This window comes from Rhamphochromis sp. 'chilingali' (genome assembly GCF_963969265.1).
Source record: "Rhamphochromis sp. 'chilingali' genome assembly, chromosome: 22".
Classification (NCBI taxonomy): domain Eukaryota; kingdom Metazoa; phylum Chordata; class Actinopteri; order Cichliformes; family Cichlidae; genus Rhamphochromis; species Rhamphochromis sp. 'chilingali'.
Window position 1 is genome coordinate 16,693,824 of NC_137950.1, and position 26,491 is coordinate 16,720,314.

Genomic DNA, 26,491 nt, shown 5'->3' on the forward strand with positions numbered 1-26,491 from the left:
CCAGCAAACCAACACAGCATTGCAGTGGATAGAACTCCTGCTTAAGATGTTGCTTGGTATAAGTGCTTTAGACATTGGATCGAGAATACAAATAAATGTAGTAGTTAAATTGTCAGGCTTTTGCAAACTATGCATGTTAGAAATAATAGCATAATGGAAGTTATGTTGGTGATTTTCTTGAATAGCTCAGGTAAAGTTAGAAAATCCACTATGAAAGTGTGATAAGTATTTATAATCAGATAAATGTAACTATTTCCACAGCAGTGGGATCATCACTGTGGCACCAGGCGTGCAGCTAAGTGTTGGGCAGAGCTATGCGTTGACCGTAGAAGCCATGGACAACGGGCCTGAACCCCACCGAAGGTAGGGGTTTCTCACTTTGTGATTCGCCGGGTATTTTCTTTCTGTCTGGTGATGAAACTCAAAAGGTCATCAGATTTCCGGAGAGTCCACACTCATCGTCAGGCACGGCACAGCTCTGTCTGTCGCTTCCCACTTTGTTACCCCTCTCCTGTCACTCTTTCTGTTCGCCATTTTCAGACAAGTTGTTTTCATTCTTAGAAATATATATATCTTAAATTATAGTTTTAAATCGGAATAGAGCTGAAAAGGAGTCTGAAACAAGAAAATGGATAGTGTGAGTGTGAGGGGGGGGAAGAAACAATGCAGAATAAAAGGGTGCCTCAAGACACCCTCTTCTTGAGAGCAGAGAGAAAATTATACTGTCTCTGACTCCAAAAAGGAACGATTTTAACAAATACTGACATACGTGGCATCTGAAATACCACAGAGAGAGGTAGAAAGCAAATGTAGTGCACTATGGTCTGTTGCCTTCGAGGGGTACGGACAGACTTGGGAACACGGCTTTTTAAATATTTTCTTCTATCCTGTTTCCTGCTCTGCATCTCTACATCATTAATTGAATCAGTAAGGACCATAACTTTAAGCAAATCACAATTCCCTGCCGTTCTCCAACCAGCTTTATTAAATGGAAAAGGCAGCTGCTCCTAATACATTTTAAACTCTTTGTAAGTATTGATTTGCGTAGCTATAGTCTGGCAGAGATGTGAAATTTTAGTTTCAAGCAGTTACCGTACAATATTTGAGAACAGAAGCAAATCCAACCATTGAACCACTCACCCACTGGAACACACATTGATGTAGCAGCTGCACTCTCGGAGAGTTTGATTTTTTTGAGTGTTTTGTGCCGCTCCATGCTGCAACTTGACGCAAGAAACAAAAGAGACTCACTGGGAGCAAGCCATGAGCTTTTGTGTATAACAGTTACGCTTAGACTTTTTGATGTACGTCATCCTTCTTTTTGTGTTCCACTTAGTTTTGTTTTTTTGTTTGTTTTCTTGTCTTGTTGTATATCATCAGATAGAGGAACACCATAAAGAAGACTGCACAAAAGCATCAGAGTAATTGGCATCAATGAAAACAAAAGTCATACTCGCTGATCTACATCACCACACAGCTTTCTGATACTCAATGGGTGTTGTTCTTTGTATTCTGCACTTGGGAATAGCGCAGCAAAAGGACAAATTAACACTGTGTGTCCTTGTAGAAAGGACAAACAAGCCGAGTCCCTGCTTTACAAATGAGAAGCACAGAACAAAAGCAACACTTGGGTGCAAACATGGGGAAACATTTAATCAAGACTCTTTTTTTTTTTTCCTTTACACACCGCTTGAGGAAAAAGAACAGGGCAATACCCAGGTGATTATCACTTGTTAGGCAGGCTGCTATAACAGGAAGTCAGTCTTTTTAAATTGATGTAAGATGAGCAGGTCAGTGGGAGATATATCTGAATTTCTGATTATAAAATACATTTGAGGATGTGATTGAATACTTGGACATTTAATTTGAACTGTCAGTGGGCACAGGTGGAGACTTCTGCTCTCTTTAGAAACCTGACAAAAATGCACCTGTATTCAATCAGCTCCCCTGAGACGTGGTTAAAATGCTGGAAGGTGTAAAATGAACGTTTTTGCATATGGTAAGGTCTGTGTATCAGCAGTGTGCAGCATCAGTAGTGTAGTGTCACTCCAAATAAAGTATCTGCACCTAAATTTCATTCAGATATTCCCACAGCTCTGACAGAATAACGCACTGTGCTCATGCACTATTATGTATGCAAACGTATGTGCTGGTGCTTGTGCAAGATTTGAGAATACAGTGCAGCTCAGCTCACTTATGATGTATAAGGTAAGAGCTTCATTAATAAATAAATAATGTATTTTGATAGTTGACATTTTGATTAGAGGTAATATTGTACATGTAGTTTGGGAAATGAACACTCAAATGCAAATATTAAACTTTAGCTTGCGAATTTTTAACTGAAGATTTCAACTGTGACTATGGGAAACCTGCATCTCAGACAGATCAATTGATAAATTTCATATAAATGGCAAAAAATGTATTGTGCCACATGTTTAAATACATGTGTCTCATACTGAAGGTACAGTATCTAATAAACTCTGAAGAAAGACTTCCAAAACAGTTGGAAGCAAGAAATTAACTTTAGCTCGCGTCTTATTAGCCTGACCTGTCACAGACATGTTACATAATTGTAACGCAACCTTTGCTTGGTTTTAGCGTAAAGAAATTATTTAAGAATACATTTCCTAAATTGCAGTTGGCCGTTTTGTGATTTTGGTTGCTATGCATTGGAGAAATTGCGCTGATTGGATGAAGTAACTTAATTTTTACTTAGACAATAAATCATAGAGGTTACTGCCATAACACTTTCACAATGTTAAATTTACCAGACAGAAACATCAGAAATATCCAGACCATATGGGTTACCTCTGGATATCAGACACTGTTGTGCCCTTGTGCTTTGTGTTTTACTATTAACGTCAAACAGTAGTTACATTTCTGATTGCATTTTGGGAAGCTAATGTAAATGTAAATAATGTAAAACATAAAACGTGCAATGCCTTTCATCTCAAGCTTCCAAAGTTCAGGTACTTTATAAAGCATTAAAGTTTTTTGCATTTTCTGACCTGCTTACTGCCCTCACATTTACTCTGAATCAACCTACCAACTCTAATACATTAATTCAGCAAGACTGATAGTATCTAATGTGTAGAGCAAGAATAATGTATGGCTTGCATGCCACATTGCTTTTCTGGAGCAATATTTCTCAGTCATTCCAAAACTAGAATCCTTTTTTATCCTTCTAGCCATGAAGCTGCCAAATCAATATAGAATGTGAACTTCTGCAGATTGAGGTGGTTCCAGTGATTGGCATGGAGATTGTCCCCAAATTTCCCCAGACCCCCATTTATCTCAGCTGAAAATGTAACCTGACAAATCAATATCTCTCTGTGCTACAGATTTGTTAAAACTATAAATCTGGACTCAGAATGAGCTGTGTCCTCATTATGATGGCAGCTAACAAAAACAAAAGAGAGCATTTTTTAAAGTATCGCGTTAGGCGTCTGGAACTTTTAATAATGAAATAAATCACCACAAGAGAGAGAGAAGATAACACAGATGAAGATGTTAGATAAAAAGTGAATTTGCAAAAAAGAGATCATTTTTACTGTACCTTACGTGTCATGTAGTGAATTATGAAAGGGAGCACAAGTGATGTGACTTATCAACTACAGCTAGCAAGCTTAGTTAACAAGGTGCATTGACTGTATATGTGCATCACCCAGACATCAATATTTGCTAATTAGTGCTAAGTAAGATGAAAAAAAGAATACTAAAAATTCACTCACTGAAACTGAAGCAGAGACCTTTGAATGTGATGTGTATGCGGTTTTTTTACATTTAGCTGATAAATTAATTCACATCAAAAGGCACCAACGCCATATACACAATCAAAAGGTCCAGTTCAGTAATTTTAATTAGCTGAGGTGAAAAAAGCCAACAGCTATAACCACCAGTATTAATTGCCTTTTAGTCAAAGATTATCCTTGGCTTTTAGCAATTCAGTCAGGTAAGCATTTAAAAATTCAGCCCCATGCAGTTAGCATGAAAAGGGAGGTCAAGACTATATCTACCAGGCTGCAATGTTTTTTAATGCTCTTAACTTTTCTATGGAGACGTTTGAAGACAAGATTAATACTATACTAGGACATACACCAAAAAGATCGTCAGTTTCAGATCATCAAACAATTTTCATGTTAGACAAAGATAACCAGAGAAAATATGAAATGCACTTTATTAATTAAAAAAAAAAGATTATCCAAACCTGCCTAACCTAATAACTGGAACTACAATCAAGCCATATGCAATAACTGCTAATGAGTCTCTCGCATCACTGGATCACAGGAATTGTAGCCCAGTCTTCTTTGCCGAAATATTTTAATTCAACCACATTGGATGATTTTCATGAAAGGCCTGTTTAAGGTCAGCATCTCAATCTGATTTAAGTCTGGGCATTGACTAGGGCACTCCAAAAACTTTCAATTTTTGAGAGCAGAATTCACAATTCCATCAATTACAAGTTTTCCAGGGCCTGAATCTGCAAAGCAGCCTGTTTGTTCTGTAGATATCATTCTGGGGTCTTTTGTGACCTCCTGAGTGGGTTGTTAATGTGATTTGAGGGAATTTTTAAGGTAGGTTCATCACTGTTCCAAGTTTTCTCCGTTTGTAGATAATGGCACGCCTTTGGGTTATCCCCTTCTAGAATGATAGATGTCAATGACTTTGTTTATCAGCTGTTTATCAGCTTGGGGTTACTTTTTTACAAAGGGTCAGGTAGGTTTCCATAATTTGTCACTATTTATAAATAAAATGATTTAAAAACGACATTTTGTATTTACTCGGGTTGTCTTTTTCTAATATTGAAATTAGTTTGATGATCTGAAATTCATCATCATGGTACTGTATAGGTGCAAACATGAATGCATTGGGTATTGAAGCTTTGGAAAACTTTGAGTCTTAATTACATTTCATGTGCCACACATTCTCATTGAGCAGTGGAAAGGGTTAGGGAGAGGTTTGTGGTTTGTATTGCTGGCTTGCATTGAAAATAACAAGTAGTCAGTCCATTCTACATTGTCTACAGGAACCTGATGCTAATTTGATCATACTTGTGAACAAATGTGTTGAGGGTAGCCTAAATGTTAAACAGGAGTCCATGGGTTTTTGCTTAGAACTGCCATTTAATGCCAAAAACATTAAATATATAGCTTGACACTTAATTGAATAATGATTTGTTGGACAACCAAACTTTAAAAGTCTAAACAGGTTATTTGTGTTTCCCATCGATCTGAATGGTGACTCGAAGCTGAAGCGAGGTCAGTTGCTTATAAATTTGTGTGCCGACCATTGTTCTCGAGATTAAGCATCTGCCTTCTCTTTTAATTTGTGTCAAAGAACATAAGGTAGGTGATTAAAAGAACAGATTGTGGTTTTGTGTTTGTGTGCCTGCAAGGAGAAGCATTCATATACAACCATATCTGTGACCGAATTCTAGGATGTCAAACTTGAAGGCGAAATAAGTCTCAGTTACAGTATAAACCATGTCTGAATCATCTGCAGTCAATCGGTTTTCATCAATAATGCCTGAATTGTGCTAATAAAATGCTGGCTCTCAGTCTCTCTGGTGGCTTACATTTTCCAGCCTTCATGTAGTTCTTTATTTATTTATAGTTGTGAGTGTAAACAGATTTTGTGGGCTATTGTTTAGACCCGGGTTTCTTTGGCGTTTTCAATCGATGATCCAGTTTGAGTGGAGTTAATCTCTCGCTTCTCCCCTTGCTGAAACTCAGCACTCTCACCAAGTAGAAACACAAGCTAAATCCCTGCAGTTTCTTTTTCTCTTAAATTCATGATCGGTCGAGCTTGATGTTAAAAGCAGGAAATGGGTGTAATAAAGCTTTTCAAACCTGTTAATGTAGGGTTAGTATTTAAGACTGTAATTTATGAGAGTGGTGGCACTTGTTTTTGCAATTTAATCCAAACAATCTTCCGTCTGCCGCTGTGGGCCACAACACTAATAAGAAATTAATTCTAATAAAATAAAATGCGCAAAGCTTACTGATGCACTGATGGTTTGGTCAGTGCTAGCTCACGCAGTGCAGATGAAAACTATCCATTCTTAAATGGACTTCAAATAGCCGTGGTGATTTTATATAATGAGTTTTGGGACCTGTGTTTGCAATAAGATGCTTTGATTATTTGCATTAGATGGCTGTCGATGTACTAAAACTTATAACACCTTGTTTAAACATTATCGTGCTTCATGCAAGTGTTTAAACCACCTACTACTTTACATTCGTCTTCAGCAAATCTGGACATACAGTAAACTAATTTCTAATGAAACCATGAAAAAACGATACAAATAAAACAGAAAAGTACATCTCACATTGTTATTTTATGGGTGATGGGTAATATATAAGAAGAAAGGAATTTTGTCCCTGCACTGCAGTCATTACTATATTCTCCCTAAGCTCTTGTGGATCTGAATATGTTAAGAATCACTGCAAAATCAACTAAATTATCTATAATCGTGTAGCACATCCCAGTGAGTACTGAAATACCAAAAGAATACAACAGGCTGTTTATAATGCCATAAATAAGCAGTCAATTTTAGGTCATTACAGTGACATGTTCATTTGGAATAAGTGTTATGCTGATTAAGCAAAAAAAAAAGTGTGACTACATTTTACAAAATAAAGCTGTCAGACCTTAAATCTTCATTTTATCACCATTTTTCATTTCTTAGACTTGTTTCTGGGAAATTTTTCTATTTTTGCTTTTAAAAACATTATTCAGGCATTATAATTTCATCATCCATTTTAATCACATTTCCACATTTAGTTTATTTAATACTGTTTACTGAATGTGTGGCTTAATTGAATTCATTTCCATCTGCTTTTTTTGGTATGTAGAATGATATAGATTCTTATATTATAGTTTTATGTCTTTTAATGCAGGGTTAGTTGAAGTTTAGTTAGGTTTAATTGAATTGGTTTACATTAGGGATGCAAAGACTGCAATTTTCGTGCCTGGTTTTGAATTCCGAGTTTTTGCTGATATAAATTTTCACCTATTTTGGTTTTCTTTCTAAGAGCATTAACTGACGGCATGAATAAACAAACTTAAAATTATTATTATTATTATTATTATTACTTTCAGTGGAATAGTGGTATTTTCATGCAAAAATTATCAAACATTATCATTTTCTTCAAACTGAGAAAAATTACAGGATTTTCTCTCAAACTGAAAATTAAGTGGTTTGGTGGTGGAAAGAGCTCCAAATAATTAAGTAAAAATTGCTGCACACCCACCTTATCTTTGCTGTATTTGGCTTGTGGTTGGTTAAAGTGAGTTCTGCATACACTTTAGCTATAGCCACTTTCCCTTTGGTAGCTTCATTAAAATACCCATGTTTAGCTAAATTTAAGTGCTTTTACAGACATGGTTTACTTTGGTGAACTCTGTGTCTTCATAGGTAAAGTCTGTGTCTTTGCCTATGTTGCTGTTTGCATGTTTTGCATGCATGAAACAGACTGTGAAGTGGACGAGCTGGTCACCAATCAGATCCAAGCATGCTAGAAAGCAGCTGGTCAATACATGGTTTTAGCTACTGTGACATCACCTATTAGTTTCTGAAGTCTCATTTTAAAACACCTCCAGTTTAGCATTTCAACCGTTGCCTTCTAAGTTGCCAAAGAAACAGATGTGACCAAGAAGAATGAGTCTCATTAACTAATGACTTGTGATTTTGTGACATTTTACAAGATTTACAAAACAGAGTAAATCTTTTTATTCAGTATGAACAAAAATGAGTAACTCAGCCCATAAAATCAACTGGAAAATGTTTAAAGAGGTCAAGACAGGAAGATAGACTTCTGCAGGACAACCATAGCTATCACCATTTGGTAGCCTTCAGGTGGAAAGCTGGTTTTTAGGCATTTCTGCATTCTACCCTGGAAGTTGTGTCTATCAGCACTGCCAGAAATAAAAATTTTCATGTAGCTATAGCCAACATGCATGTAATAGCTGATTTACATTAGTCCTAATAGGCTGCTTCTTTTATAACATCATGCTACAGGGAGAAAGAAATAAACAAATGCCAATGTTAGCCACACTAAACTGATGCTAGCACCAAGTATACATGAATCCATCTGTTGCTTGGGGGACGTTGCTACTTGGTCTCTGTTGAAGAACACCTGGTGTACTTTTCTCATAGCACATTTCAGAATTAGCGTTAGCCATAGCAGCACTAGTTAGGAAAAAACAGCAGCATGTTAGGCAGCTGGCTATATTTGGATTTAACTGAAGCAGCTACTCATGATTTGTTTGAAGGTGTGCCAAACTAGCAATTAGGCAATATGCTATTGTATTACATACTGAGACAAATAAGTACCAGAGCAAAAGCCTACAAGTCATGCATTCTGCAACTGTTGGATAGAAGAACTCACTTTTTGGCCTTTGTAAATTTGCTAGTAGTTTATATGCATTGAAAGCCTTGCAGACTAAAGCTAAAGGAGAGGTTAAAATACCTGAAGGACAAACTTCTGCACAGCATATTATACTTTATAATACTTGATAATAAAGGGCACAATAAAGAATTGTACAAAACAGCCTCTACAGTGAACACTGTGTAACTCTGTGTGTGTGTGTGTGTGTGCGTGCGTGCGTGCGTGCGTGCGTAGTGTAGAAATACTTTTATTATAATTAAAGAAGTCTTTTCTCCTGATGTAACATCACCCATGTTCTTTATAAATGAATCATTGAAACATTCACTCGGGTTTGAACAAGTCGCAATAGAAACCTCAAACACTGCATTAGAGACCTTGTATTAAAGTACTATCCAGTTTCTTTGTCACTTACACTGTTGACTTCATGCTCTTATTGATCAAACTCGGCATGAAGTGCAAAGAAACAAACACTGGCCAGCCACTCTTAACTTAAATAATGGGCCATTCACCTTCCCTGACACTGCTTTCCCCTTAGTATCCTCTAGCTTTCCCTCCTAACATTCCTCTGCTATTTCTTTTCCCGTTATAGGATGCTTCTCTTCACACTCGCTGTCTGTCTTAGTCGCCTAACCCCCTTTCTTTTCTTTGCCTTTTCACCCTCTCTTTTTCTCTTTCTCCCTTTAGGTCATCCATTACTACGGTCTACATTGAAGTTTTGCCACCAAACAACCAGAGCCCTCCTCGTTTTCCGCGGCAACAATACAACTTGGAGATCAGTGAAGCTATGAGGACTGGGGCTACACTTCTTAATCTGCAGGTACATGCTGTCATACCAACTATTACACAGTCACAGTACTTATTGGGCTTTTAGGATAGTGTTTAATTTACATTCAGATGCCATGGTGCATTAGTGCTTTCCAAAGTACTAGAACTGACTGATGTATATTACATACCGGTACCTAAAATGAGAAAGCATATATGTTTATGTTTGTGCCTGTCTCTGTTTACTTTTAAGGCAGTGGATCGGGAGAGGGACCCCATAACCTACAAAATCCAAAGCGGAGACATCCAGGGACATTTTGCACTACAACAAAAGTAAGTAGGCCCACAATTCCAGTTCAGCATGGGTTCAGGTCTTTACTCTCTATGTAGAAATAAAAGTTCTAGCTTTGACTGAAGTTAATTTTGACAACATTTGAATGCATATTATAAAATAAATGTTCAAAAATGTCATATTATGTGACAAAGTGTGCTGTCAGTATTGCATGTAGGTGCATGATAGCTGTATCAATAGACACACTATTGAGGTTTCTCAGGAGATGTCGTGCACATGGTCACTGTTTGACTAGATTTGATACAAGAACTGGTTCCTAGGGTCAAACGTCTGTTCCCTTAACCTTTAGCAGTTGTTCTCGCAATGGATTTGGTTGCTAGTACATTACATATAGTTATTCTTGTTTTTTTTACAAACACTAACTCACAGACCAATAGCAGTACAACTTGAAAAAGTGTAACATTGCAATCTCAAGAAAATGTTTCTAACTGGTTGGAAAATGCACATTTTCCCTAGTGAAAAGTGGTTGCCAGATGGTCACAGACCAGCCTCTCGGCCTCTGTGATTGGGTCACTTGATCTTATGAATGTCACACAACCAGTATTACTGACTAGTCAACATAACATGGTTAGTGGTCACATTTCTAACACACCTTGTTTGACATTTTGAATGTAACGTAGAAGTAAATACAAAACCCACATCATCGAGATTTTCTTGACCTATTTCTTTACATCAAGACTTTAAGTTAAGTAAACAAAGAAAATAAATGTGAATCAAGGCTGTAATCATAATATCCATTAGAGGGGAAACATGGCCCCAATATTCAAATGCAGTCCAAATTTCTACCAATGTATTCATATAAAATGTATATTTGTTCATTTTAAGAGTTTTTCTGGGACAGGTAACCACATACTACCTGTTCTATTTCTGTACACTGCAGTTGTGGCTTGTCCATGTGGTGTTTTGATACTCAAGCAGAAGCCTTTGTTGAACAGGTGTGTCTAGATAATCAGCAGCAGTGCAGATTTACAGTACCACAGTAAAAATTTATTGTTTCCCTTGTAACTTCTTTTAAAAGTGAAATGCTTGTAAGCTAATCAACAGCTGGCAATATGATCCACTCACAAAACTCTAACTCAGCTCCAAGCGTTTCTTTAAACCACGTTACTCAACATCTGAACATCTGCACCACAAATGCTCTACATATATAAACTGACTTGACTTTTTGAAATTAAAAGAAGCTTTTCCCCTCCTCACACTACTCTGACATATTTTCTTTTTCTTTTTTGCCCCTTTGCCCTAAATGTGAAAATGAGGCATTAAATTCCCAGAACAGAAAGGCCTTGGCTGTGTGTCAATTCCATCAGATCACAGTGTACACAGCCAATATAAAAACATAATGCATGTACAAACAGATTATTTAAACTCCGTGCCTCATGGAATATTCCTTGATGCTTATAACTTTCACATTAATTAATGCAAACTTTGAATTAAAACAAAAAATTAATTAAATATAACTCTAATCTCTATCTCTGAGAATTTGTCTCAGAATCAGAATCAGAATCAGAATACTTTATTGATCCCTGGGGGAAATTATTTTTTGTTACAGTGCTCCATTTTAAACCAACATTAAGACAAGACAGACAATACGCTAACTAAGAATAGTACAATATATACATATATATACATACATACATACATACATAAGTCACTTATAAATAAATATTTGGAAAAGAAACATGTGTAGTTGTAGCAGCAAACAGTGTGTTAAGTGGATGCGTTGTACAGGGAGATGGCCACAGGCAGGAATGATTTCCTGTGTCGTTCAGTGGTGCTTTTCGGTAATCTCAGTCTCTCACTGAACGTGCTCCTGTGACTGACCAGCATGTCATGGAGTGGGTGGGTCTGTATTCCGATTAACCCAAATTCATAAAACTGTATACGAATCAATTTGCTCGTAATCAGTAATGTAATGAGGGAATATGCTTCCTTATAAAAATTGGTCATGCAGGTCTTGGACGTCACCACGGCTCTTGCAAAGACACACACATACACTCACACAAGCACACATTCACCACATTCAAAGACACGCAGACTCTGATGGCTTTTGTTGTATTAATTCATTTATTTCTCATTAAAAATGCATTTCTGAAGCTGGGGGTAAGATCCTGTCTAAATTTCTGGAGGGTTGTATTGTGAAAGAACAACCCCAGCTGGTGCAGAATTATACAGATTGGGGGGGGGGGGGGGGGGGGGGGGTGAGAATGAGTGGTTGGAAAAGAAGATAAGAGAAGAGGGCATGGAGGGGAAAATGAAGAGCAAAATGTTAGTATTAGAAATCACCAGGAAGAGAGACATGAGGAATTAAAATCACAAAATAAGTGTGAGGAAAGGAGCTGATTGCTTAGAAGATTTTCACAGTACAAATTAAAATTAAGCAAAGACTTCATTTCTGCATTCTGGGGATATTTGGTGGGTTGTTTCTGACATGGTAAAATCTTCCAATGAATGCCAGATATTTCAGTGTCTCCGCTCTGTTTTCATTATTATGGCTCCATGGGAGGAAGCGTCCAGTTGTTCTTTTTCCACTGTGCAAGTATAATATAACATATAACATATGGTGGCGTGGGAGGGAGTGATTTTTTTTTTTACTTTTCATTTGTTTTGTGTGGTTTTAGGAGTGCAGCTTAAGTGCACTTTACGAGGATAACCAAACAGGAGCCAGATGAAGAAAAAACCCCTCTGTATAGCAGAAATGTGCATACGCGTTCATTTTGTCTGATTTATAAAGCCTCATTTGTAAATCTGAATCATCAAGAACAAGTCTGATTTTCACTCTGTGCTTTAGCTGTGGATGGATATAGGCACTCCTACATATATATTTTAGGATTTGTCCATCCATTTTCACTGGGGATTGGAGCCTTTTTGCCCTACCTCAAAAGGCAGGGTATACCCTGGACATCAAACCTATGGCCAATTTACAATCACCAACTAATGCAGGTACACAAGGAAAACAGTGATTGGAAACCATGCATTTTGAAATAGTTGCTTCAAAGACAGGGACCAGATCTGAGAGCATTTGCTGGCAGTTGCAATATTCAGAGCATCTTTGGTGCAGTGATTCACTGTGATAAAATGGTGAAAACTGCAAATCTGTTGCTGTCTACACAGAAAATCACATTAAACCAGAGATCGAGGGTTGCTCAAAGTCTGGCAAATAGTTGGTTGCAAGGAGGTTGCCGTCCTATTTTTACTTTTAATAATACTATTACTGATACTACTGATAATAATAATAAATTTTAAAACATATCTAGGCTTTAGGTTTGAAGTGTATGCGAGGTCTTTATGGAATTTATGTACACTGGAGATTTCTGAAGAAAATGCGTTGTTCATATGAAAAAACTAGACTGTGTGTGAGCGAACCTACACATTTAAACATGGACTGCTTTTTATTAGAAAAAAAGCTCTACATCTTTTTCTCTGTGGGCAACTCTTCTGCGCACACAGACACACAACTTTTCCCGTGCATCAGCACATGCACACATCCTGATACACACGACAGTTCAGATGGTTTCTAACACATTTAAGAGGTTCAAATTAAAAACACTTCAGTCATTATCTAAATCGTTACTGGAAAATTAAAAAAAAGTAAACCAAGGCTAAAATCAAACATTTTCCTGGTTTTGATTGATCAGAATATTTAGACAAGTTGCACAGAAACAGATGATCTGATCATTTTTACTCAGACATAAAAATTCAAGATGCTGGTCTTTCACCTTTCTAGTTTTGTGTTAATTCATGATAACAAAACAGGTCAAGTCATCACCCTTGACCAGTTAAGTGAGTAGGAGGCACACTCTGCATTACTTAAATACCCATATTCACAGAAAAAATACACTTGTGGGAGTTAAAGTTTTAATGCAGTTACATGTATATATATCACTAGGGTTAAAGTAAAAAGTCAATCAAGACTTTTTGAATTTAAACTTTTTTTTTAACTCTTTTTTTTTTTTACTAAACTACAGTATGCAGTTTCACCATGGTTTGCACAGTCTTTCATCATCTTTTTATTTTTCCTGTTCTTTTGCCTGAAGGGTTAACACGAACTCTGTGTGTTTTGTTCTCTCTCCAGTTCAGGCTATTTGGTTCTGGACAAACCTCTGGACAGGGAGACTCTGGATTATTACACCCTGGTGGTGACAGCCTCAGACGGACACCCAGAAGGAGTAAGAAACTCTTCTGTGTCATATGGATATTTACTTGTTGTTTTACTCGAGTTGTCTCAAAACCCCCAGAGGAGAAGTGAGGAGCTCCAGGAGAGAATTCTCCATCCTTCACAATGAAGCTCCACAAACAACAGATGTGGTGTTATCTGAGAAAGAGGGCTATTAGAATTGTTTTAATTACCTGTCATTTAGTCACAGTAATAATAACAAAAAGCTAAAATCTATTTATAGCAACTGACTGTAAAGAAATGAATGTCTACATTTATTGAGCCTGCAGGCTCAAAAAATGTTAATAGAATAAAATGGCCTATATGCCAGGAAAGGCAGAATAATGTGTTTTAGCTGGCTGCCGATAGCTTTTTATAAATACCAAGTGTGTTAAACCACATTGTTAGTATGATTCAAACACTACGATGGTGTGTCCACACGCTGCCTATGTTTTTCACACTGATACTCTTCAGTAACACCATCCAAAGAACTTGATGTTTTGGTGTTGGTGGAACGCTTTTGTGCTTTTCGGTTACATTGGCATCCAAAAGCCCTTCTAAGCACACAGTCCCAGTAATATCATTTCATTTCTTTCTTACTGAAAGCCAATTTACAATGATGGTGAGTATTTGAAATGCATAACAGAATGCAAAGAGCACACAGAGTCCAACTTAAAATATGCTTGAAACCAAAGAGGGCAACAGAATGCTAACTGTTTGCTGTTAAGTTCCTCTTCTAGCAAGTTTTATGTTTGCTTTGTCTGACAACTTTTAAGATTATCCATCAGTTTGGTTTCACACTCAGGAGGCCTGAAGCATGAGGGATTCAATTTGAACTGCTATGTTGCAAGTTCAAGTATGGTGATTGAAATTTTAATGCATTGCGAACCTTCCGCACGACACTTTTCATAGAAAGTAGGTCGTTTTTACTGAATCATAATTTATGCTTTTTTTGATCTGTCTTTACAGCAGAAGCACTGTATACATATAGCCTGGTAAAAAACAACAACAACATACTGCTACTGTTCTATCACAATTTAAAATGAATATCCTCATATGTCGCCCTCATTTTTCTTAGAAACAAAAATTAGGTAAAAAAATAATCTGGTAATTCTTTGTTTTTACATTCATCGGGTCCCAATATGCTCAAATATCAAAGAGAAATTAAAAATGCATGCTGTGGAAGAGTTAGGGTCTCAGGAGGTTAAATGTAAGTTACGGTAATCAACACAGGCAATTAGTTGCACATACTGGTGATGTTTGGGTGCTAGAAACCTTACCGCTTAACATCCTTCTTTCACTGTCAGACTTTATGATCAAGCTGAGAGAAGATGAATTCTTTTTGACATTTGCATTGACCTCAAACGCTTCACTAAAACCCCCTCACATACTTTTCTGATGATAGATAGAAGGTGTGTTTTGTTCCCGATAATCTGACTTTCTTCACACCACGAACGTTTAGCTGTGCAGACGTGAGACAGAAGCCTGGCATTAACCTTGCAGTTTCTTCTTGTCTTTGTTTTCTTATTTGTTAACTATTTACAGCATTTTTCATGTACACAATTCAGCAACACTGTCATTGTTTCTGTGGAGGTATTGTGTAAAATGATTTTAAATGAAAGCTGCACCATCACCATCTGCATGATGGTCTTGCCGTTCTACGTCTTATTAAGGAAACCTGATATTGAATTGATAAAATGCTTTCCTTAGCCCCTTACTTTAACCATAACCATAACCTAACTGTATCCCTAAGCCTAAAACCACATTTTGAGCCTCAAAATGCCCTCAGATTCATGAGGACTGGCATTTGGTCCCGACAAGTCCTCAAAAGTATAGTGGCATGCCAGGTTTTGGTCCTCACAAAGATGTTTAAACAGGTACACACACACACACATCAATTAAAACAAAAGGTAAAGTTTAAGATCCCACTGTGGAGAAAATGCTGATTATAATGCTGTGACCTTTTTTATTATGGAATATGGAGGGAAACGGCAAGTGGGAGTGAGAGGTACTCATTGTGCTGGTGCTGCCCTAACGGTGGATTTGTGCTAAAGTGATATTACACAGACTCTTGCTCATGCAACCATGTAGTTAGTCTATTGCTCTCTGGACCTTGGCAATTAGTGTATTATCTTTGTATCCCAAGGGTCCAGAAGTCAGAAAATGGATAAAAGTAGTTTGGACATTTGTCTGCTTGACACTCCATTATGTTTTGAGTGAGAGTAAAAGAGTATAGGATTGTGAATGGAGAGAGAAAGAGAGGGTATACAAGAGGGGAATGATATCAGCTACAGGGAGAAACTGAAAGGAAGACAAGGAAAGAAAGAAATGGGGAAAAAGGAGAAGAGGAGATTGGAGTCTAGTTGCCTTATACAGGCCCATTAATCAGAATCACCTGGAAGGCCTTGGGTTGTCTTCATATGGGCGCACATACACACGCACACGTTTGTGTCCTATATTATTAAATGTCCTGTTGTGAGAGTGTCAGGCTACAAAGTGCCTAATTGGCTATTTGGCCAGTGAATCCATCATGCTGCCACAGACTGAGGACCCTACAAGTTGGTGCAGTAAACCAGCTTTACTGTAAGGACGGTGTGCATTGTGGGATGCCATAGAAACTGTCAGCAAATGGCCCGCGTTGGACTGTGTCATTGCATTAGTAAATAAATCCTGTCTGGATTAGCGCTGCTACGTTAATGAATGTGAAGACTTAATTATTATGTGTATGGAACAGACAAGGTCAGACTTTTAAATCCCTAGAAAAGACGAGAAACTAACAACGTGCTCATTCTTCTCACATCCACCATCTCGTCTTCTTTTCCGCGCAGATGTAACTTTGGGGCAAGTAAAATATTTGCGAGGTGTCATACTGTCTGTGTGAAAATGCCTCCTATATGATCTGTAGTACACACAAGTACATCTCAGGCTCCGGAAGATTCTTACCTTTATTGCACATTATAATGTCATCACGTTGCCTAGCAACCGCCTACTAATGTGCTAAAATGACCCATTTGTAGCATTTACTGTATGTACCTAGAAAACCTTATAAAAGTGTCATATTATTTTATTTTCATGACAACAACATAGTTTACATCCAAAAAACCTAAATAATGTGTGACATATTATAATGCATTTATGTTGCCTTGCAATCACCTAACAGCAGACGTAAATTACAGACTGTAGCATGGACTTGTACTTGCTAAAAAAATAAGTCGGCCTGTACTTGCAACATTCTGCAAATCTTTCCTATACATGTGCAACATTAATCTCTTCAGTTGCTAAGACAGATTTATTGAAGACTCAGTACTCCTTTTCAATCTACATTCAGTCAAGTTTTACTTATATGTAAAAATAGAGTAAGAAAATGCAACAAAAACCAAAAACTAGAACAACAGCGATGGCGGATTTAAAAAAGGAGTCTGAATAAAACATTCAAAGAACAGGCTATGAACAGGATATAAATATGAAAAACTATACAGAATATGAAATAAATAACTTTACAGAAATCTGAGATATACAGCTATACAGAAATGGGAACTATGCAAGTTGTAAACAGTTGTAGGATTAAAAATTATCGAATGTACAGAATGATTATTTACACAGATGTATGCACTGTATGCGTGAATTGTAGCTGATTTATTGATATTTTTTCAGCATACTAGAGGACAGCATTACAATAAGCTTTCCTGTGTCTTATAAAAATAGTCATCAATCTATGTGTTACCTGCAATATCTAACAGTCTCCTCAAAGTACTTTTATATCTGTACTCAAAATCAGTGTTTTCACATTGTACACGTAGCCAAAACTAAAACTACTTTTGACCTTTCATTACACACTGGATTAAAACATGGGAAACACAAGGTCAGAGGCATATACAGTAGCTCCAGCAAAGCTTTGTTTATAATGCAGCAAATGCTTTTTCATCTGATTATTACAGGCAAGTAGTATTGCTGTAAATGTGTGGGGGATTTAGCGCTTTTCTATTCAGAATGCAAAGGCACATTACTATACACTAAATGTATCTTCTGCAAAATCAAAGTCAGCAGCAAGTCAGCATCAGGTCTTTGTTGTGGGTCGGGCCAGAAGACAGCCTTTGATCTGATCTTTAATCCTTCCTCTAAGGGTTCTCTGTATACTCACTTCATGTGCGTATCCTGTTGTGCTGGAGGACACAGTCAATAAATGAAATGCTGACCCTGTTGATTCCTTCACACCTCCATCCTTCTGTACTTCATGCTGTTGTTTTGAAGGACTGTTTCAACACCGAGAGCGTCGTGCTGGGAGTTACCTGTTCTGTGCCCTGAGTCTTCTGATTACTGGCGCCATAAAATAAACCTGCTTAAAGTCTGCACTCTTCGTCCTGCTTTCATTGGTCATTAAACAGGAACACTAATCTACCACAGTTTCTCCAATTTCAGATAAATAAACAGTTCTTGATCTCGTTCTTCTCACCATCTTCCTTGCACTCTTGATTGTTAGTGAGAATTCAAGTATTCAGCTTGTACACCCTGCTGTCTTATGTTGGTTTCATTGCATCATTAGCAGCAAGTGTGAACAACTTTGCTTAATTGTGTTTAACTTCTGCCTGGTTGCCATCGTTCATTACGAGCACATCACACAGCAAAAAAAAATGTTCTTAGGCGCCGAGCGTGTTTAAGATTTTGAAAGTGGAACAAATAAGATCTGCAGATTGTGTGTAAGTCAGGTTCTGCTGAGTGACTGATTCAATAACTGGGTTCAACACACTGAGCATTTGGCTCGGAGAATGTGATTTAGTGTTTTAGCAATTCCGAAGAACTGCAGTGTTGTCAGTTATCAGCTGTGACATTGCATTGGCGGACCACTAAAAATAATATAGCTAAACCCTTAAAAATGCAGCGTTCTCCGGTGGGGTGATTGCTAAACTCTGAGGTGCGCGGGTATTTAAAAGCGATGTTCTCAGAGCTGCCAAGGCGAAATGAACCTTACTCCATCCCTTTCTTTTGTGTCCGTATGTGTGTTTGACAGTGTTGCTCACAGACCGCCTTTCATTGTGTCATAGCTCTCTCTGCTTTACATACACTGCCATGCAGATAAACAGTTTTGTCAGGTGTGAGTCTTTAACCTTAGATCACTTGCATCACCAATGTTCCCTGTCAGCCTCAATAGGCCGTTGTCACCTCTGAGATTGTCACTCTCCCCACACACAGGCCCACACATACTGCCTCTGTTCTTCTAATCCCACTGATATAAACTGGTGAGCCCTTCTTCCTCCCAATTCCATTCTTTAAAAGTCAAATATTGGATGACTCTCTTTCTTCCACTCATGAAAGTCAAATTAAGAAATTGGTGACATCTAATCAGTAGGGGTGCAACGATACACAAAATTCACGGTTCCGTTCGGTTCGATACTTTGGTGTCACGGTTCGATATTTTTTCGATACAAAAAAAAATGTTCATGCCTTTTTAATTTGTCATTTATTAAAATTCTAAATATATATTTTAACTCAAAAGTACAGTTTTTAAATTTAACCCTAACCCTCGTCATATCGCAGCCACAGAAATTCTTTTGTCCATGAAACCATAAAGCTGCACTTTCTTTTTGCCTTATAGTCTGATTTGTCATAACTTTTCCGTTTTGTGGTAAGCTTTTCTTTGGCTGTCACTTCTTCACCCTGACCTGTCTTATTTGGCTCAGCAGAACTAAAATATATATCCTGAGAATTGCACTCACATACGCTCAGCAATTCTCTGCGCGATCAACCTCTCACATGTTTAAGCTTGCTGCGGGAGATTTCACTCGTCATGTTTGCGTAGTAAGCTAACGACTGATAAGACGATGTCAGAGGAATTGGTGCACAAATTATCATCACTCACCAATCAGTGCTGTCGCTCTCTATACACAATTCGCGCGATTGCAAAGTGAAAGCAAAAAACAAGCGCAAATTCAAACGCGATTTCAATATGTCACATATTGACAGTTGCTCACCGATGCCAATGACATAATTACCCAGCTACATTTCAGAAAGAATGCAAAAGCATTGACATATATTTTTCCTTCTACGATAGGCCGACGGGCAGGGCAGAGATAGATTTTGGTAGCCCGACTGGAAAAATCGCTAGCCCCGGGACGTCGGGCTAGCGATATTGCGAGCCCTGTATCTGATTGAGGAATCACTCATCTTTGGAAAAGAGAGTTTATTATCTTTCCAAAATAAAAGCTATACTATGCGCTTCTTCTGGGCTATATTCTCAGCAGCTTATTAAACATATCAGGTCCCCATAAGGAGAATCATGTGCTAACGGCTGTCTAAATGACTCGGGTAAGTTTGTAGCATGCCTGCTTGTTGTTTTTGTCTGCCTCCACTTGTCTTTGCACTAGGATGATGTCGGAGTAAATGTGCAGTCATATTCGTTGTGTTCCCACTAGTGCTGTCAGCGTTAATCTCGTTGAAATGACATTAACGCCACAACACGGCCAACACGTTAACGAGCTAACTGCGCTAACACACTAGCTCCCACCCATGTAATTGAGCATTGCATGGCACATCCAACATACTGTTTTACTTTAGTCCATGACTCGCTTACCTTCAGGGTCATACGTCACATGAAAACCAAAATAATTCCAAACGCCAGATCTGAATGAGGGTGGGGGAGGTTTAATTTGCCATGTTGCAAGGAGAGCTTAACTTCTGTCTCGCTAGCTTGCCCTGCGCTCTTCCTTCTGACAATGCTGTCTGTGTTGAGCGCTCAGTGGATCTGCGCTCGACAGTGCAGCCTAGGCGGAGTAGTCGAGCGCAGATTCACTGAGCGCTCAACACAGACAGCATCGTCAGAAGGAAAGTTGATAAGATAAATTAAAAAATTTGTATTGTTCGATACATATGCGTACCGAACCGAAAGCACTGTATCGAACGGTTCAATATCGATACGAATATCGTTGCACCCCTACTAATCAGCTACGGCCTCTCCCTCTCTGACTCTTTCTTGGTTACACAGTCTGATAAAGCCTAAGACAAATTACATTTGCTTATAATGTTCTGTAAAACACATTTTCCCCTTCAAACCCGTACAAATATACATCAAAGCCTCAGGTTTGTTTCGGTTGATTTTATTTACCATCTTAGACACTTTTCTCCCTCTCATTCGCAATCAGGTTTAGATCACACTCCATCCGTCATCTGTTTTGCTGACACATTTTTCATTCCTAGAATCTAAAGGCAAACATTCAGATTCATTTTATTTATTTTTCTTAGTTCAAGTTTTTTATAGCAGGGCCAAAAGCCCTTTTAAATTAGCATGCAGGGGTTTTTTAAACCACACTTACCTGAATTCAGTCTGAAAGCAGCCCCTCTTTAACCCTTGTCTGCCCCCACATTTCACTCTTAATTATTCATTTAACACTGACTGGCCTATATTCAAGCCAAGTGAAAAGTCTGACACTGTGTTTTGAATGCCACTGCCTCATTCACAGTGATCTTCTGAAAGCACAAACCCTCATTATTTAAAGGGATTAAATGGTAAATGGTAAATGGCCTGTATTTGTACAGCGCATTACTAGTCCTTAAGGACCCCAAAGCGCTTTACACATCCAGTCATCCACCCATTCACACACACATTCACACACTGGTGATGGCAAGCTACATTGTAGCCACAGCCACCCTGGGGCGCACTGACAGTTTTCAGTTTTATTTGTCATATGCAAGTTAGCACAGGGTCAACATTGCAATGAAATGTGTTTGACGAGCAGCAGTCACTAAGCAGCATGATACAGTAGGAGAAAATATAATAAAACAAAATAAAATAATAAAGAAAATAGAAAAATAGTAAGGAGCAAAATATTAGAGAGACATGGTAAAAGAGAAAAGATGACTAAATATATATGTACAGTATCTATAAATATAAATATATGTACACTAGTGATTAAATAAGAAAATCTTGAAAAGAAATATGACGGGAGGGCAGATGGGATATTGCACAGGAATGAGCAGCAGAAAATTACAATATTGCACTTTTAAATATAAATATCAATGACAATAAAGTGGAGTGACCAGTGCAGATTAAACAGAGTACTTGTGAAGCTGCAGGGTAGCTTCTGAGTGCTGTGTTGTGTGTGTTTAAGTGTTGTGGTTGAGGTGTCGTATGGCTTGGTGGTAAAAACTGTTTTTAAGTCTTGTAGTCCGAGCAGACAGGCTCCTGTAACGTCTGCCAGATGGTAACAAGGAGAACAGCTGATGTGCTGGGTGGCTGTGGTCCTTGATGATGCTGTGTGCTTTACGGAGGCATCGCTGGAGATAAATGTCCTGAATGTGCTCTGCTGCCTTCACCACCCTCTGTAGTGATTTACGGCTGCTGGCAGAGCAGCTTCCGTACCAAACTGTGATGCAGCTCGTCAGCAAGCTCTCAATTGCACACCTGTAAAAATTTGAGGTGATGTTGGCATTCGTGCTAAACTTCCTCAGCCTCCTCAGGAAGTAAAGCCGCTGGCGAGCTTTCCCGATAGCAGTGTCTGTGTGAAGGGTCCAGGAGAAGTCCTCAGTGATGTTGACTCCAAGGAACTTGAAGCTGCTGACCCTTTCGACCTTGACACCGTTGATGTGGATGGGCTGGTGTTCTCTGACTGGTCGTTCCCGGTAGTCCACTATCATCTCTCTAGTTTTGCTGATGTTGAGAGTCAGGTTATTTTCCAGGCACCACTCGTACAGCGCCATCACCTCCTCTCTATAGGCCGTCTCATCGTTGTCTGTGATGAGGCCTATGATGGTTGTGTCATCCGCAAACTTGATGATGATGTTGGACTCTTGTTTAGCAACACAGTCGTGTGTGAACAGGGAATATAGGAGGGGGCTAAGCACACAACCCTGTGGCGTGCCTGTGTTTAGGATGAGTGATGAGGAGGTGTGCTTACCAACTCTCACCACCTGGGGCCTGTTTGTGAGGAAGTTTAGAATCCATCTGCAGATCGGTGTTCCCACCCCAAGGTCGACGAGCTTCGTGGCAATTTTGAGGGGATGATGGTGTTAAATCCCGAGCTGTAGTCGATGAAGAGCATCCTTGCATATGTATTCCCTTTCTCCAGGTGAGTGAGGGTGGTGTGCGTTGCCAGGGCGATGGCATCCTCTGTGGCTCTGTTTGTCTGATAGGCAAACTGAAGAGGGTCCAGTGTGTCAGGGAGGGAGGAGCAGATATGACCTTTGACCAGCCGCTCCAGGCACTTCATGATGACGGATGTCAGTGCAACAGGACGGTAGTCATTCAGACAGGAGGCCACTGATTTTTTGGGAACGGGAATGATGGTGGATGCTTTGAGGGACGTGGGGACCACTGACTGCCTCAGGGAGAGGTTGAAGATGTTGGTGAACACCTCTGCCAGCTCGTCTGCACATACTCTGAGTAGCCGGCCTGGGATGCCGTCTGGTCCTGGAGCTTTGTGAGGATTTACCTTTTTAAAGGTCCATCTCACAGCTTCTGTTTTCAGAGTTAGAGTTGCAGCCTCACTGTCCTCCTGAGGGTAGAGGATCTGCTCTCTGTTGTCTGCGTCAAAACGAGCATAGAAGTTGTTAAGCTCGTCTGCAAGAGATGCAGTGGGCTGAACACTGACTGTGTTGACCTTCTTGTAGTCGGCGAGGCTGCCGGACACTGGCGCCACCGGGCCCTCTGACCACCACCAGTAGGCAACGGGTCAAGTGTCTTGCCCAAAGACACAACGATCGAGACTGTCGGAACCGGGGCTCGAACCGGCAACCTTCCGATTACAAGGCTTGAGCCACGATCGCCCCGGAAAAACATTGCCATGTCTCATGATTCTCAGTTTCTGCTGAGCCATTCAGACGGTTCAACTTTGGCATAAACAGCATGACAGCAATAGTTCAAGCTGTGCTGATGGTGTAATGGTGTAGGTGATATTGTCTTGACACACTTTAGACCCCTTACTACCAACTGAGCATCATTTAAAGGCCATGAGAATCGTTGCTGACCATGTCCGTCCCAGTAAGTGTCCAATCTTCTGATGTCTGCTTCCAGCAGGACAGCACATTATGTCACAAAGCTCAAATGATCTCATCTTGAACATGAAAATGAGTTCACTGTGTTCAAATAGCCAGTGGCTGGTGTAATGTGGTGGAATGGGAGATTGGCTGTGCAGCAACTGAGTCTCTGAGGCATGTTTCCAGCATCTTGTTGAATCTATACCATGAAGAATTAAGGCAGTTTTGAATGCAAAAGGAGGTCCAACACAGTACTGGCAATGTGTTAGATAGGAAGTGGCTGCTACCTATTTTCACCATAAATGTCACACAGCAATACTTCCAGGGTGTAAAGGGTTAAAACAAACAGACCTTTTACATCGAGAGAGAGAGAACAAGTGGACCAACAGTGAGCAGTTTTTAAATCTATTTATAGAGTGAACAGTTCTTACTAGCACAAAGGGATATGGCAGCCAGGGCCTGATTGCAACTCTTTAGTTAATTATATAAGACGATGTTAGCAAAAGGGACACATAGAATAAGATGGTTAAAAAAAACACAGTCTTTGAAATGTCGTGATTCAGTTTTAGTTTCTGATAATCATCATTTAAAAAAATAACGGTTTGTACAATAATTAGAGTCTTTGAACTAAACACTTACAGTCGTTTGTGTGTGTGTGTGTGTGTAGACGTCTACAGCGACGGTGAGCATTGTGGTGACTGACGTTAATGACAACGACCCGCTGTTCGATACTTCCCTGCCAGTGAACCTCACTGTCATTGAGGAGCAGAAACACGCCTACGTTGGACAGGTTAAGGTAAGATTAGACACACACACACAGAGCTGCACACAACACACTCTAAATCATTTGGAGAGAAGCAGCCTGCATGACCAACCTTATTTCTCTCACATTCCCACATCACTGTTCACTACATGTTTTTGAATACATTTAAGCACTCACTGCAATTAATATTTGTAGTGTGTGAACAGGTATAATTACAGCAAGTTTGCATGCTAATGTGTTCATTTTCCACTCGTTCCTGCCTGTGCATTTGTTCAACCTTTTTAGTTTATTTCCTTACACTAATCCTTTATTATAATGATGAGTCATGAACAAACAGACAGTTTAGATGGGACTTTATCTCAATCTATCAGAAACACTGATTCTCATGCTCAATTAAAAACCCAAACACAGCGGTACAGCAAGATTACTTTTTTCTGTTATTTCTCTAGTGGTTCACACCAGTGTGTTTGAACTGGTTGCATAGCTCTCGTGTTATTGTGACACAAATCATCATATCTGAATCTAAACCATGTTTCGTCTCATTTCTTCAGTTATAACTGCAGATTCATTGACCTTTCTGTTTGTCACATGTTTCATCTTAAAATGTGTTAATTTGCATCATGCAGGCTGGCTTTTTTGTCCCCAGAAAGACGGAAGGATCCCACAATATGACTGTGTAAACAGATTATTGTCCCCTCAGCATAAGTACATGCACGCGCACACGGATTCACAGAGGCTCTAATTGAATTTAGCTCTTATAATCTTTCACAACAGGGACCAAAGACCACTAATGTAACTTCTTAAACTGTGGTAGCTTTGTAATTAGGATTGTTATTATGCTCATAGGACTTTGAGTGCATATTGCAGGTGGAAGGGAATACAAGGAAATACGTGCATGTCCTGTGGTGCAAGTGTGTGGAGTAGTGTCTATTAGGATTGTTACTGTACACAAAACCTTACAGAAAATAGGGAACGAATACAAACTGTGTGTAAATCCAAATATTCCCTGTTTAAAAAAATGCACAAACCATCAGGTAAAAGCACCAACGATGGCACTAAGACCTTTATGAAGTTTCAACCAACTTGCAGTATTTATTTTCTTTCTTTCTTTTGCAACAAGAAAAAATAAAACTGAGACTAAACATGTCCCAATAAAGTACAATGGTTATGTTTTTCTTTTGTTTGGGATTTCTTTTGTTTCTTTATTGGAACTCAACTTGGATGAGAATTCTTGGTTACATTCCCTTTATTTTTCCTGTGTTTGTGTTAAAGCAGTGGCATGAAAATTATCTCTAAATCTGTGGAAAATCTACAAAAACAACAACTTCAACAACAATAAAAAGGAAAATAAATAGTTGGGTTTAAAGGACGAGCTTTGCTTTCACCTGTATCAGCACTCTGGTCTCCACTTAGCAGAAAGACTCCTGGACTTGTTCCAGACCTAATAATGGACTTATGTATTCCCTAGACAGGGGCCATGGGTAAATCTGACACTTTGATAGGCTCTGATCTTTAAAGATGCTCACTTGGTTGCATGCTTGCTTAGATTTGCTCCAAGCTTAATTCATAAGCTTTATACAGCGATGTCAGGGGGTCTTTGATCAGCCTGACACTTTGCCAGGTTCTAAATGTTAATCACGCTTCTTTGCTTCAACACAAGGACTTCTCCTGAGATAAATACATGGCCCTTGTACACCCTTATCCGGGACTTTGAACAAGTCATACTTTAACAAGTTCCAAACTTAAAAACTTCAATAGTGTTTCTTATTTGGACCATCGGGCACAATTCCAACCCTTATGCCCGAAGAGGATATCTCATTCCAAGCATTCCAGATTTTTACTTTCACTCAGATCTTTGGCCATGTTCCAAATTCAGCATCCAAAAACCCACCCTAATCTGTGGAGAGGGCACTTGAAAGAATTCCAATCCTGAACTTCCTCCCTTTCAAGGACCCTTGGATCTATTCCAAACCAAAACAGACTATGTGATCCCTCAGTGGGCTGATCAAGGCACGACTCTGGGCCACATTCCAAACCAGGGTTCGTAGCTGTAAGCATTAAAAAGATTTCCGGAAGAATGAATAGACCTGACCTTGGTTTGCTGA

At 38.9% G+C, this 26,491-nt stretch overlaps 1 protein-coding gene across 1 annotated transcript in view; it reads left to right on the forward strand.

Moving 5' to 3' along the window:
* The window catches only part of LOC308390715 (protocadherin-15-like), a 240,722-nt gene that overhangs the window by 106,282 nt on the left and 107,949 nt on the right, over positions 1–26,491 (forward strand). The window contains exons 16-20 of the mRNA XM_080872975.1: positions 262–363; positions 9,075–9,207; positions 9,406–9,485; positions 13,577–13,670; positions 24,291–24,419. Coding sequence (XP_080729101.1) covers positions 262–363; positions 9,075–9,207; positions 9,406–9,485; positions 13,577–13,670; positions 24,291–24,419 — 538 coding nt within the window. The remainder of the gene's footprint in view (positions 1–261; positions 364–9,074; positions 9,208–9,405; positions 9,486–13,576; positions 13,671–24,290; positions 24,420–26,491) is intronic.